The sequence below is a fragment of the Papio anubis genome, chromosome 1 (assembly GCF_008728515.1).
Source record: "Papio anubis isolate 15944 chromosome 1, Panubis1.0, whole genome shotgun sequence".
Taxonomy (NCBI): Eukaryota; Metazoa; Chordata; class Mammalia; order Primates; family Cercopithecidae; genus Papio; species Papio anubis.
This window is the reverse complement of record NC_044976.1, coordinates 136,496,742-136,510,001: the sequence shown is the minus strand read 5'-3', so window position 1 is coordinate 136,510,001 and position 13,260 is coordinate 136,496,742. Positions and strand designations below refer to the sequence as shown.

General features: G+C 43.9%; 1 protein-coding gene across 1 annotated transcript in view; it reads left to right on the top strand.

The window, feature by feature from the left end:
• The window catches only part of LOC101017895 (dynein heavy chain 14, axonemal), a 294,249-nt gene extending 281,479 nt beyond the window's left edge, over positions 1 to 12,770 (top strand). The window contains exons 51-55 of the mRNA XM_031655372.1: positions 2,104 to 2,216; positions 3,513 to 3,652; positions 6,082 to 6,242; positions 11,995 to 12,141; positions 12,532 to 12,770. Of these exons, the coding sequence (XP_031511232.1) occupies positions 2,104 to 2,216; positions 3,513 to 3,652; positions 6,082 to 6,242; positions 11,995 to 12,141; positions 12,532 to 12,747 (777 nt within the window). The 3' untranslated portion in view covers positions 12,748 to 12,770. The remainder of the gene's footprint in view (positions 1 to 2,103; positions 2,217 to 3,512; positions 3,653 to 6,081; positions 6,243 to 11,994; positions 12,142 to 12,531) is intronic.
• The last annotated feature ends 490 nt before the right edge of the window (positions 12,771 to 13,260 follow it).

The window sequence follows — 13,260 nt, the reverse complement described above, 5'->3', positions numbered from 1 at the left end:
AACCATAAAAACCCTAGAAGAAAACCTAGGCAATACCATTCAGGACATAGGCATGGGCAAGGAGTTCATGACTAAAACACCAAACGCAATGGCAACAGAAGCCAAAATTGACAAATGGGATCTAATTAAACTAAAGAGCTTCTGCACAGCAAAAGAAACTACCATCAGAGTGAACAGGCAACCTACAGAATGGGAGAAAATTTTTACAATCTACCCATCTGACAAAGGGCTAATATCCAGAATCTACGAAGAACTTAAACAAATTTACAAGAAAAAATCAAAAACCCCATCAAACAGTGGTCAAAGGATATGAACAGATGCTTCTCAAAAGAAGACATTTATGCAGCCAACAGACACATGAAAAAATGCTCATCATCACTAGCCATCAGAGAAATGCAAATCAAAACCACAATGAGATACCATCTCACACCAGTTAGAATGGCAATCATTAAAAAGTCAGGAAACAGCAGGTGCTGGAGAGGATGTGGAGAAATAGGAATGCTTTTACACTGTTGGTGGGACTGTAAACTAGTTCAACCATTGTGGAAGATAGTGTGGTGATTCCTCAAGGATCTAGAACTAGAAATACCATTTGACCCAGCCATCCCATTACTGGGCATATACCCAAAGGATTATAAAGCATGCTGCTGTAATACAAAGACACATGCACACATATGTTTATTGTGGCACTATTCACAATAGCAAAGTCTTAGAACCAACCCAAATGTCCATCAGTGATAGACTGGATTAAAAAATGTGGTACATATTCACCATGGAATACTATGCAGCCATAAAAAAAGGATGAGTTCATGTCCTTTGTAGGGACATGGATGAAGCTGGAAACCATCATTCTGAGCAAACTATCACAAGGACAGAAAACCAAACACCGCATGTTCTCACTCATAGGCAGGAATTGAGCAATGAGAACACTTGGACACAGGAAGGGGAACCTCACACACCGGGGCCTATTGTGGGGAGACCAGAGCGGGGAGAGATAGCATTAGGAAACATACCTAATGTAAATGACGAGTTAACGGGTGCAGCACACCAACATGGCACATGTATACGTATGTAACAAACCTGCACGTTGTGCACATGTACCCTAGAACTTAAAGTATAATAATAAATAAATAAATAAGAAAAGCAATGGGACAAGAGCACGGGCTGCAAAGCGAGCGCTTGGTGTCGCCAACCTAGACAGAGCCATGGATTCAATCTGGGAGAGGGAATATAAAGTAGCAAGAGAAGAGGGCTGAAAGGATTCCAGGCAACACCAGCCTCGAGGGAGGGAAGAAGAGCTGCCAATGAATGGGACCTAAAAAGAAGTAGTTGGAGAATTCAAGAGAAAGCCAGGATGGAGTCTAGTCACAGAAGCCTAGGGGAGAGAGCAGGAGGAAGCAATGAGGTCCGTCAAAAGCTGCAGAGGATATAGTGCGGGGAGTGAGGCTTGAAGATGGAAAATGAAGGTCGCTTGTGATTTCTAATGAAGACTCCAGAAGAGGGGACAGTAAACAAAAGGAGAAATAGGCTAGAGGGCTGCAAGGGTCTCCTCCTCCCCACTTGCAACAAACAGGTAGGATTGAGTGTTGGGTGGTTTGTGTAGTTAAGATGGAAGGGAGCGTTAATAAACAGGGCTAGAGAATGGAAAGCTGAATCCACAGGGGCAAGGGCAGGGGCAGCTAGGCTTAGAACTGGAAGGCAAAGGTAGGTAAGGGAGTAGACAGTGGGTGGGATTTATAGAACTTTGTATAGGGGAAGGCCAGGAAGCTGAAATTGCTCATACCTAATAGCATGTGAAGGTAATCTCCCCAGAGAGGAGGAAAGAAGGTGAGAAAATGAAAAGATTTGAGAAGAGTGATAAAAGCCTTCAGCCAGGATGGAAGCTTCCAAGCGTTTTATCCAAAACACTGTTAAGATAATGTTGTTTTGCCCTGGTAATAAGGTTTAGACTTTTCATTATGTGCTTTCAGTTGGAAAATGACATTCTCCTGTGAAGTTATTTCTGCCTGGCACTTGAGTCTATTACCAAGGTTTGCAGAAATGTTCCTAATGACCCCAAAGACAAGGAAAAAAAATGATGTGACTGTCTTTACATCCCAACAGAAACACGCCTACAGATCATGTAAGCCACTGAGTTCCTGGATTGATGATCTCATCCAGCGACTGAATTTCTTCAATACTTGGGCCAAAGTGGCTTATACTGCAATACAGCGTCGGTATGGATGAAAGCTGCTTTACATTTCTTCCTCATTTTTGCTTAAAGCCCAAAGGTTTATCACATCATTTCCCATGCCTGGTCTCCTTGGGTTGTCACAGTTACATGTGAATTAAGCAAGGGCAGGATTCTTGTCTTCTGTTTGAGCTGAGAAAGTGGGGACCTAATAATGTTGAGTCTTGAGTAAACTCCCTCTACTCCAAGAGACAGAGTTATGACTACAACATAGTACATTTCTCTTTCCTAAGAAATGCACAGGGTGAAATGTGAAAGGAAATAATTAGTTACATGTAATTTTTTTTTTTTTTTTTTTTTTTTTTTGAAACAAGAGTCTCGCTCTATCACCCAGGCTGGAATGCAGTGGCACAATCTCGGCTCACTGCAACCTCCGCCTCCTGGGTTCAAACGATTCTCCTACCTCAGCCTCCCTAGTAGCTGGGATTACAGGCACCTGCCGCCATGCCCAGCTCATTTTTTGTATTTTTAGTAGTGACGGGGTTTCACCATGTTGGCCAGGCTGGTTTTGAACTCCTGACCTCAAGTGATCCATCTGCCTTGGCCTCCCAAAGTGCAGGGATTACGGGCATGAGCCACCGCGCCTAGCCACATGTAATTTTTAAATGTGTTTGTAGTTACAATAAAAATTTCTGGAGAAGCATTAGAGTAGCGACATCTAACAAGTGCCTCACAGGATATGGAGCATTTCTCTAGGAGCTTTACTCACAGCAGTCCACTCAGTTCTCACAGCAGCCCTGTGATGTGAAGTAGGTGCTATCATTATCATCATCCCCATTTTAGAGATGAGGAAACTGAGTCCAAGGACATGAAATGCCCAAGGCTTCACAACTAGAACATGAAAGTATTGAGATTCAAACCCAGAACTGGTTCCAAAGTCTGTGCCAGGCTGCCTCCTACACCGTTTAACTATAAGTGTAGCAGCAGCACTGCAGACATCTGACCCACATTTCTTTATATCCTTTGGGAGAAGTCTGTGCCTCAGAAACAACAAACGAGATTCCGCAAGGCGCAGGCAGGATTCCCACTATAATAATGACATCTCTTGTTACCCAAATCTGTGGCCTTGCAGCCTTTGTGGTCCCCCTTTTCCCTCATGAGCTTAAAATCATAGCTGGCTTCCATTCAAGGACCTGATAAAAGTCCTGCATTGGGGGAGTTGAAATGAAAAGTAAAAGAAGGGCCCTGGGAGGGGAGGGACTGGAGGAAATGGCCCACATCACCCAAAGCTGTGCAATTATTATGACCTTAACCCCCCAACCTGTGGTCTGCCTTCCACTAGGTATATGAGATTTGTCACAATTTGGAAGCGGTCTATTCCATCATCTAGCCAAAAAGGCAAACACCCTGAGGAGTCAGAGAACAATTTCCTTGAGGGATTTCCTTCAAGATACTGGCTCCCAGCTTTCTTCTTTCCACAAGGTGAGCATTAGAACCAAGGTCAGCTCCACACCTGGCCCAGACAAGTCTGCACTCAGCCCCTCTGTCACTCACCCTTTCACCCTCCCCTTTAGGATGACAACACCTGCGCCTCCACAGGTGTCTGGATCTCTAGTGTGGACTACAGCAGTCTCTTTTCCCTCCCCACCCACTTCCTTCCCTCACCCCAACCTCCTCACATGCCAAATCCACCCACCCCTATCAGATTTCACCTGCGCCTTGACAGGTCACTGTCTCATCTCTTGGCCACTGCTCCTGTGATGTCAAAGGTCAACACTAGCACCCAGCCCCTCCAAAGGCCATGACAAAGGGGCGGAGATGGGCAGCTTCACAAGATTGACTCTGAGCTTCAGCCATTCATTCATTTATTTCTGTAACAAGATTTGATGACTGAATGTTTGCTGGGACCTAGGCCCGACCTGCTCAGCACAAACGTCCAGCAGGGAAGGCAGACATGAACCGGAGTGCATTCCAACGATGTGTGGTTGGGGGATGGAAAGAGAGTTGTAAAGGGGCGACACTGGGCTGTGAGCTCCATGAAGGCAAGAACCAGGTCTGTTTTCAGTTCTGTGGTGTCCCTAGCACCTGATACAGTCCCCAGTGCACACACACACACACACAAAGCTCTCAATAAATATTTGAAGAATGAATGAGTGGCATTCTGAATAGAATATATGAATGGATCAGTACTTGTGGAGCATAAAACAGGGGAACCTTCACTAAGAACCAGGGAAGCCCACTAAGGAAATAACGTCTAGGATGAGTCTTGAAGCTTGCTACCAATTAAGTATTATCCAGGTGCGAACAGAGGAGGAAGAGAATAATTCGTGGAGCTTACTTGGTATTTACTGGGTGCCATGCACTGTTCTGAGGATTTTGTATAAAAGGGATAAGACATTTAATTCTCATGGCAATCTTATGAGGTTGTTACTGTAACTATCCCTGTTTTCAGAGAGAAAACCTTAGCACAGAGAAGTTAAGAAATTTGCCCCAAGTCATATCACTAGCAAAAAGTTGAGAGTCTCATCCAAGGTCACTCCACTACTGAGTGAAATGATTCTGGAGGGGAGTGGGGGAAACTAATAGGTGACTGAGTCAAGATTTGAACTCAGCCTGACTTAAAAAGTTGAGTGTTTCAATGACTGGACTAAGCAAGGACAGCATTCTTACTAGAGAAAATACCATTTGCACTAGGAGAAACCAAATGTTCATTATGGCCAAAACAAAAGACCACAAAAGGGAGAATGGTGCAGCTGCAAAGTTGGGCACGGCTGGTCCCCAGGGCTGTGTAAGACACACTGAGAGAGTTGACTCCATCCACAGGATGGCCTGAAGTGTTTCAGGCCAGAGAGGTTATGATCTAGCAGCTACAGGAAGGAAGAAGGGCAGGGGCACATTGGAGAAGAACAAGACTGGGTCCTGGTCATTTAAGGAGTCTGCAAATTAGCCAGGTGTGGTGGTGCACACCTGTAATCTCGGCTACTCAGGAGGCTGAGACAGGAGGATTGCTTGAGCCCAGGAGGTCGAGGCTGCAGTGAGCCATGATCGCGCCACTGTACTCCAGCCTGGGCAACAGTGCAAGACCCTGTCTCGTCAAAAAATAAATAAAATAAGGAGTCTGCTTTATTCTCCAGGCAAGAGCTGGTGGTGATCAGAGTAGGGTAGTGGTAGTGAGCAGAAGCGGGGAGTAGGGGGCATTTAGGAAGCAGAACCAACTGGACTCTGTGTTTGGAAGGACAGGAGTAGAGGGGAGAAGGAGGTTAAGCATGACTCGTAAGTCTCTGGCTTGGAAAGCTGGGTGGCTGCTGGCATCATTCACTGAAATACAGGGCACAGGGAGAGGAGCAAGCTGATGGGGATTGTAGTGACAGGCATGGTGAGTTCGAGATGTTCTCATTTTTTTCCTACTGCAGGTAGCCTTTCTCCATGCACCCAGGGGGACTCATGGCCACAAGCACCTCAGCAACCCTAGAGGCAACAGAACCTCCCTTTTCCCAGTGTTCGTATGTCATTTCTTGAGGAAGACTCTGACACACTTGGTCTTGTAGTTGCCCCGGGTCCCATCTTTGTTGCTGAGAGGATGAGGTATGATCATCAGCCAAGATTGGCTCAGAAATGGAGAGGGTCTCAGAATTTACAGCCTGTCTATCCCCACAATGAATACAGGAGGGGTGCTGGCCTTGAAAAACAGCCCCCGTTCACCAGGAGGCTCCTGCAGCTGGCCAGACCAAAGTCAACAAGGCCTAAGAGGGTGGGTGAACTGGCCCTCTGCTCCCGCCCAGCCCATCTCTTTTGTTCTCTCTTTTTCCTCCACTCTTCCCTTCCTTCGCCATGAGACATCATTGTTGCTAACCCCAGCAGGAGGCCTTGAGACTCACAAGGAACTTGATGGTGTGTGTTCTTCTCCAAAGCCTTTCTTGCTGCTGTGCTTCAAGACTATGGGAGGTCCCGAGGAATCTCTGTGGATACCCTCACCTTCACCCACCATGTGATTTCCGACACCACTGACAAGGATGAGAAGTTCTCCGTATTTATGCCAAAGAAACTCAATATAGTCAGGAGAGCATTTAAGGTACTGGAATATTCAAAGATTAGAAAGGGTAATCATTCATTCATTCATTTATTCAATCAATTATGCCCTCTACAAACCTTTATTCAGCACTTACCATGTTCCAGGCACAAGAGAGGCAGATCGACAAGGTACAGCCCTGCTTCAAGTCCAAATGCCCTCAGACTTCATGTCTCCCACTCCTCTTCCTTGAGGCGGGAGGAAAAAAAGATTATAAATCGTGAATAAAAGATTTAAGTTAATATAATCAACAGACTTTCTAAGTATCCCCTATTATAAATGAAGACAGAATGCTGCTGAGGTCAGGATTAAAAGGTGATATTTTAAATCAGGGGGCAAACCTGTCCTAGCTGCTCTTGGCTGAAATGCCTGCCCCCACCAACTGGCTTATTCCAGAGCTCAAGCAGGTGCCAAGTGGAAACCTGCACCTACCCGGCCCTCAGCAGTGCAGCAAGTGGGACCCATGGAGGCGGCTTGGGCTGGAGCAGAGTACACAGCACCAGTGAGCCAGATGCACCACACCCCCCAGCCCTGCCATTCACACCACTGTCCCCACTGATTTGAAGGGCCACGGTTGTCATTTTCTAAATTCCAATTTGTTCTGGGAATCTATTTTTCTGCTCCAGGACTAATGCTGGAGAGGAAGAGGGGACAGGGTTGGGAGAGGTTGGTTTAAAGATTTAAAAAAAAAAAAAAAAAAAAAAAAAAGAATGTGAAAGGATGCTCAATATTTTTAGTCAGAGAAATGCAAATCAAAATAATAATGAAATACCATTTTACACCCAGTAGGTTGGCTATAACCAAAAGAATTGAAAAAAATAATAATAAATAAATAAATACAATCATGTACCACTTAACAATGGGGATATGTTCTGAGAAATGCATTGTTAAGAATGTATTTCCACAAACCTACATGGCATAGCCTACTGCTTACCTAGGCTACAGACCTGTACAGCATGTTACTGTATTGAACACTGCAGGCAGTGTAACACAATGGTATGTAATTTGTGTACCCAAACACTTCTACACATGGAAATTCATAGATGCATTGCTCTACATCATCACTAGGCAATAGGAATTTTTCAGCTCCATCATAATCTTATAGGACCAGCTTGGTATATGTGGTCTGTCACTGACACAAATGTTGTTATGGAGCTCATGATTAAATAAATTGAGGGTCATACATAGCCATATATTTATGTTTAGCTTTGGTGTAGATACTGCCAAATGGTTTTTCAACGTGGTTGTACCAATCCACAAGCCCACCAGTAATGTAGAAGATTGCTCCATAGCCCTGCCAACATTTACTTGGTATTTTTAGTGGACGTGCGGTGATATATCTTTTTTTTTTTTTTTTTTTTGAGATGGAGTCTTGCTCTGTTGCCCAGGCTGGCAAGCTCCACCTCCTGGGTTCATGCCATTCTCCTGCCTCAGCCTCCTGAGTAGCTGGTACTACAGGTGCCCGCCACCAAACCCGGCTAATTTTTTTGTATTTTTAGTGGAGACAGGGTTTCACCGTGTTAGCCAGGATGGTCTCGATCTCCTGACCTCATGATCCGCCTGCCTCAGCCTCCCAAAGTGCTGGGATCACAGGCGTGAGTCACCGCGCCCAGCTGCAGTGATGTATCTTTATGATTTTAATTTGCATTTCCTTGATGATTAATGAAGTTGGGCACCTTTTAAAATGACTATTGATATTTGGATCTCCTCTTTTGTGAAGTTTCTGTTCAAGACTGTGAACTGCTTTTGTCTTATTGATTTATAGAAATTCTTGTATATTCTGAACATATGCTATCAGATACATGTGTTGAATGTGTTGAAAGCATCTTCTCCCACTATGTGACTGTCCAAATCACTTTCTTAATGGTGTCTTTTGATTAACAAAAACTTTTTTGTTGTAACGAAGTCCAGTGTCTCCATCTTTTATTTAGGGTTAATGCTTTTTCATGCTCTGTTTAAGAAATCTTTGCCTACCCTAAACTAAGTTCATGAAAATATTCTCCTGTTACCTTCTAGAAACTATATTGCTTTACCTCTCATTTTCTATGATCTATATATAATTGAAGGCCAGGCATGGTGGCTCACACCTGTAATCCCAGCACTTTGGGAGGTCGAGGCAGGCAGATCACCTGAGGTCAGGAGTTCGAGACCAGCCTGGCCAACATGGCGAAACCTCATCTCTACTAAAAATACAAAACATTAGCCGGGTTTGGTGGTGTGCACGTGTAATCCCAGCTACTTGGGAGGCTGAGGCAGGAGTATCACTTGAACTTGGGAGGCGGATGTTGCAGTGAGCCAAGATTGTGCCACTGTACTCCAGCCTGGGCGACAGAGTGAGACTCTGTCTCAAAAAAAAAAAAAAAAAAAAAAGAAGTAGAATTGAGTTGTGTATGGTGTGAGGTGAGATCAAAGTTCTTTTGGTTCCATATGGGTACCCAACTGACTCAGCACCATTTATTTTTCATTGAAATGGCCCTTTCCCTACTTCAACTTTGTCATAGATCAAATAATTCTATATGCCTGGGCCTGTTTCTGTTGAAATAATCAGATCATTTTTATCCTTTATCTCATTAACATAGTGGATTACATAGAACTATCTGGAGTATACTTTGTTATAAGGTATGATTCCTATATTAGGAATTTTTTTAATGAAGAATGGAAGCTAAATGTGATGAGAGAGCTTTTCAGGGTTTATGGAGATTATCACATAATTTATCACTTTTATCAATATGATATATTAAAAGATCCTAAGGTTGAATCATCTTAATTGTAATATTTTTTCAAGATTTTTGTATCAATATTTTATGTGATATTATTCTATAGGATTGGGGTGGGGGGGGCTTGAAGAGGGTGATGTTTTTAGTTTTTATTGTGCATATTATTAATGGTGGTTTCCTTATTCTAATCCTGTCTGCCTTCTGTCTTTAGGGATCTCACAGTTTCTGGTCCACTGGGGATACTTCTCGTTTTCCAGTGCTTTTATAGATGCATTCTGGGATTTGGGGTGGGAGGAGGTGGTGGACACTCATGCTGTTTGGCCTCTTGGTCCAGTCCTGGTCTTCCTCTCCTCAGCACTCATCAGACTACACTGAAGATGATTCCGAGACTACCCAGAATTAGTGAATGTTAGAAACATGTCAGAAGAAGGATGGAACTGGGAGAGTTTGTCCTACAAGGCGAAAGACTGAGGAGAAAAAGAAATATTGAAAAGGGTGATACATGAAGAACTAGACTCTAATTCTGCTAGAACTCCAACCAGGGGGAGCCCCAAGGAGAAGACACATGCAGTTGATCTAAATTGATGATGATGGTGGAGTGTCCTTTTATAGACAGGGAGTGGCCTGTCACTGGAGCTTTAGGAGAAATCGGGTGACCGCTTGGCAAGAGTACTGACGTGGAAGAAAGCTCAGGTTCAGATGTGTTTTCGACTTGAGGTTTACCCAACTGTTTATTAATTCATTCACTTGAAAGTATGGGTCCAAAACTGCTCTGACTGTTGGAAATACTGAGATGAACAAAAGAAAGCTCCTGCCCTCCAGAAGATCCCAATCTGCCTGATAATGATGGCACTGATGCTTACTAGCCCACAATGACTGAGTACTATGTGCTAAGCTCTTTACCTGCATTATTTAATCCTCACAAATTATCCTCATTCTGTAGGTCAGGAAACTAAGGTTCCAAGAGGCAGATCGTAAGCTTTGAACCCAAGTCTAGCTGACTCTACACCCATAGCCTAACCTCTTCCTACATAACCCATTAGACATGAAAAGGCTACAAGAGGCAGATGTGCACCAGGGCCTTTACTTATGACTCACAGGGGGAGTGCAGGAGTATGGACTGCCCGCCTAACTTCACTTTTTGCCTCTATCCATCTAATCAGATGTTCTCAGTTATCTCTGCTTTATACAAAGAACCAGCTTCCACTGAGTTGAAGTAAGATTACTTTCATTTATTCTGAGTGGCTCTTTGAAGAGTTAAATCACTCCAAAAGGGGCTGTTTACAAATTACCTACAGTTTAGGTTTTTCAGAGGAAAAACCTATGTAAGCTATGACCAAGTTACGCCAAGTATAAATGGAAGTGACGTTGTCAAATGCGTTAGATTAACTTCTTCCAAGATGGTTAGGAAAGGACAACACTAGAACAAATGCAGCACAGGAAAATCTGCATTTATATAAGTTAAGGGGAAGAGAAGTAAAAATCATTATACAAAGCAATTCCCAGTAAAATTCTTTTTTTTTTTCTTTGAGACGGAGTCTCGCTCTGTCGCCCAGGCTGGAGTGCAGTGGCGCCATCTCAGCTCACTGCAACCTCCACCTCCCGGGTTCACGCCATTCTCCTGCTTCAGCCTCCCGAGTAGCTGGGACTACAGGTGCCCACCACCACGCCTGGCCAATTTTTTGTATTTTTAGTAGAGACAGTGTTTCACCGTGTTAGCCAGGATGGTCGCGATCTCCTGACCTCGTGATCTGCCCGCCTCAGCCTCCCAAAGTGCTGGGATTACAGGCATGAGCCACCGCGCCCAGCCAAAATTCTTTTATAGAATAAGCCAAAATAGGAAGTGCTTAATATGAGTTCAGCTTGCACCTCCAGGTAGTCACATTCCAGAGTGGACAACACAGAAGGCGTCACCAGGCACAGCACAGGCTCTTCCACACTGCCGCCCCTGTGTCAACAAGCTGGCCCAGGCTGCATCAAGGGGGAGCTCAGGACAGCGGTGCCCACCCCTTCTCTTCAGAGACCTGCCCCATCAGAGGATATGGCAGAGCCCTCCAGGGTGGCCAGGTACTTGGCCGCCAGCTCCTCCAGGCTGGGCATCCCTCCAGCACACCTGTAGGAGAGCATGTGGCTTCACAGGCCCACCTTAGGCACACCTGGAGTCACCTGGAATTGGAGCTGCAGGCAACTAAATTTTCTACTTCGCAGACCTCATCAGAAACTCATTTTACTTAACCCTTTATCATTAAAATGTAATCATCTATTTAACCTGTATCATTCAAAAATATATGGAACCTGGCCAGGTGTGGTGGCTCACACCTGTAATCCCAGCACTTTGGGAGGCCAAGGGGGACGGATCACTTGAGGTCAGGAGTTCGAGACCAGCCTGGCCAACATGGTGAAACCCATCTCTACTAAAAATACAAAAAATTAGGTGGGTTTGGTGGTGTGCTCCTGTAATCCCAGCTACTCGGGAGGCTGAGGAGAACCACCAAAACCAGGGAGGCGGAGGTTGCAGTGAGCCAAGATCGCACCATTGCACTCCCGCCTGGGCAACAGAGCGAGACTCCGATCAAAAAAAAAAAAAAAAACCCTCTTCTACCTTTTTTACATTTCTAGAGCCTTGACAGTAGTTGTGGCCACTATGGTAAAGGTAAGTGACGTTTGAACACAGTGTACTCTGTCACCTTTTGTAACTGTTCTTGCTCTCTCCTAAAAAGCTAGGCTACACAATTACAGTTGTAGAAATTTGCATCTTTATTGTGTTTGAAGGTATTTGTCTTCATGCTGGGGAAGGGCGTCATGGAAAAAATACATATATTTCAGTTCAGGATGATTATATAGATACACCTAAGCCTATAACGTTTTTAAAGCACTCAGAATAGGAAAAAAAAATGAAGCATTCACCTTAGAACTTGGGGCAACATGCCTTAGGCAGGACGAACCCCTCTGGATGCATCGGCTCAGTTCCGGACGAAGCCTCTGGTTGGTCGCTGCTTCTCCTGGGGACCCCTGACACCACCTCTCTTCCGTCTTAGGGCTTGGATTCCTCTCACACTGGAGTTTACATTTTTGGTTTATTCATCGAGGGGGCAAGATGGAATCGCGAACAAAAGATACTGGAAGACTCGCTGCCTCTGGAGATGTGCTGTGATTTTCCCGACATACACTTTTTGCCAACAAAGGTAACCACCCTGCTATTATCCTTAAATCCTAAACCTCTGAGCGTTCCTTCAGTAATATACAAACTACTCTTATTCCCATTCCCTACAATTTCACAAGGGAGATATGATAATATACTCAGACAACAAAGATTTTAAATCCCCCAAAATGTTACTAAAATCTAAAGTAGATGCTATACTTACATCCCATGTTCTCAATAATATGTACTATAAAGTCATAATACTCTTTAAATTCTCCAGGTATAATTTCCACAGGCTGTTATATTAACCATTTAACCTTAAATGTATCTAATTCACAACAAATCCCCCAAGCCTATAGCATACAAAAATGTGAGCTACTGATTCACTTGAACTACACAATTTGACTACAGGATTTTTTTTTTTTTTTTTAAGATTTCTACCGAAACACCAAATGCTTCCAACCAGACAGATTCAGAATGCTATACTTTTGAATGCCCAGTTTACCAGACACCTGAGAGGTCAAGAATTTTAGCAACTACTGGTTTACCAATAAACTTTTTAACATCAGTGTATTTATCAACGAAGAAACCTCCTAGTCACTGGATCACAATGCGGGTTGCATTGCTTTGTGAGAAGAATGAAAAATAAATGTCCATACCAAACCATTTTAATTTTTGACTCTAAGCAGACTTACATGTTTCAAGACTTTCACGTGTAGTCAACACCCTTTATAAAGTATTTGTGTGTTTAGCCAGACTGAACAGGTGCAGTCTTTATTTCATTTGTACATGAAAACTTCAACCCAGAGGGGAATCTTGCAGCTGCGTTTTATCCTAAGTACCTAAGACCTGACCGTGCAATGTCCCTGTGGTTGGGCTCTAGTACAGGTCAGCACAACCCGCAATACAGCAAATTTGACTCTCCTAACAGTAAAAAAGCACAGCACCTGACAGGATATCAGGGCATGCCTTTATGAACTTTTTGGTAAAAATGATTTATAAAATTATATACAATAAAATAAATACACACATGTAGAATAGATCTTTGGAATGCTTCCCCTGGCTTCTCTAAGTAAACACAGAATACTCCACTGCTGACCTAGCTGCAGACTTCTGAAACTAAAGAGAAGGGCCTTCTTCTTTAAAGAAATGCAGTCTGGGC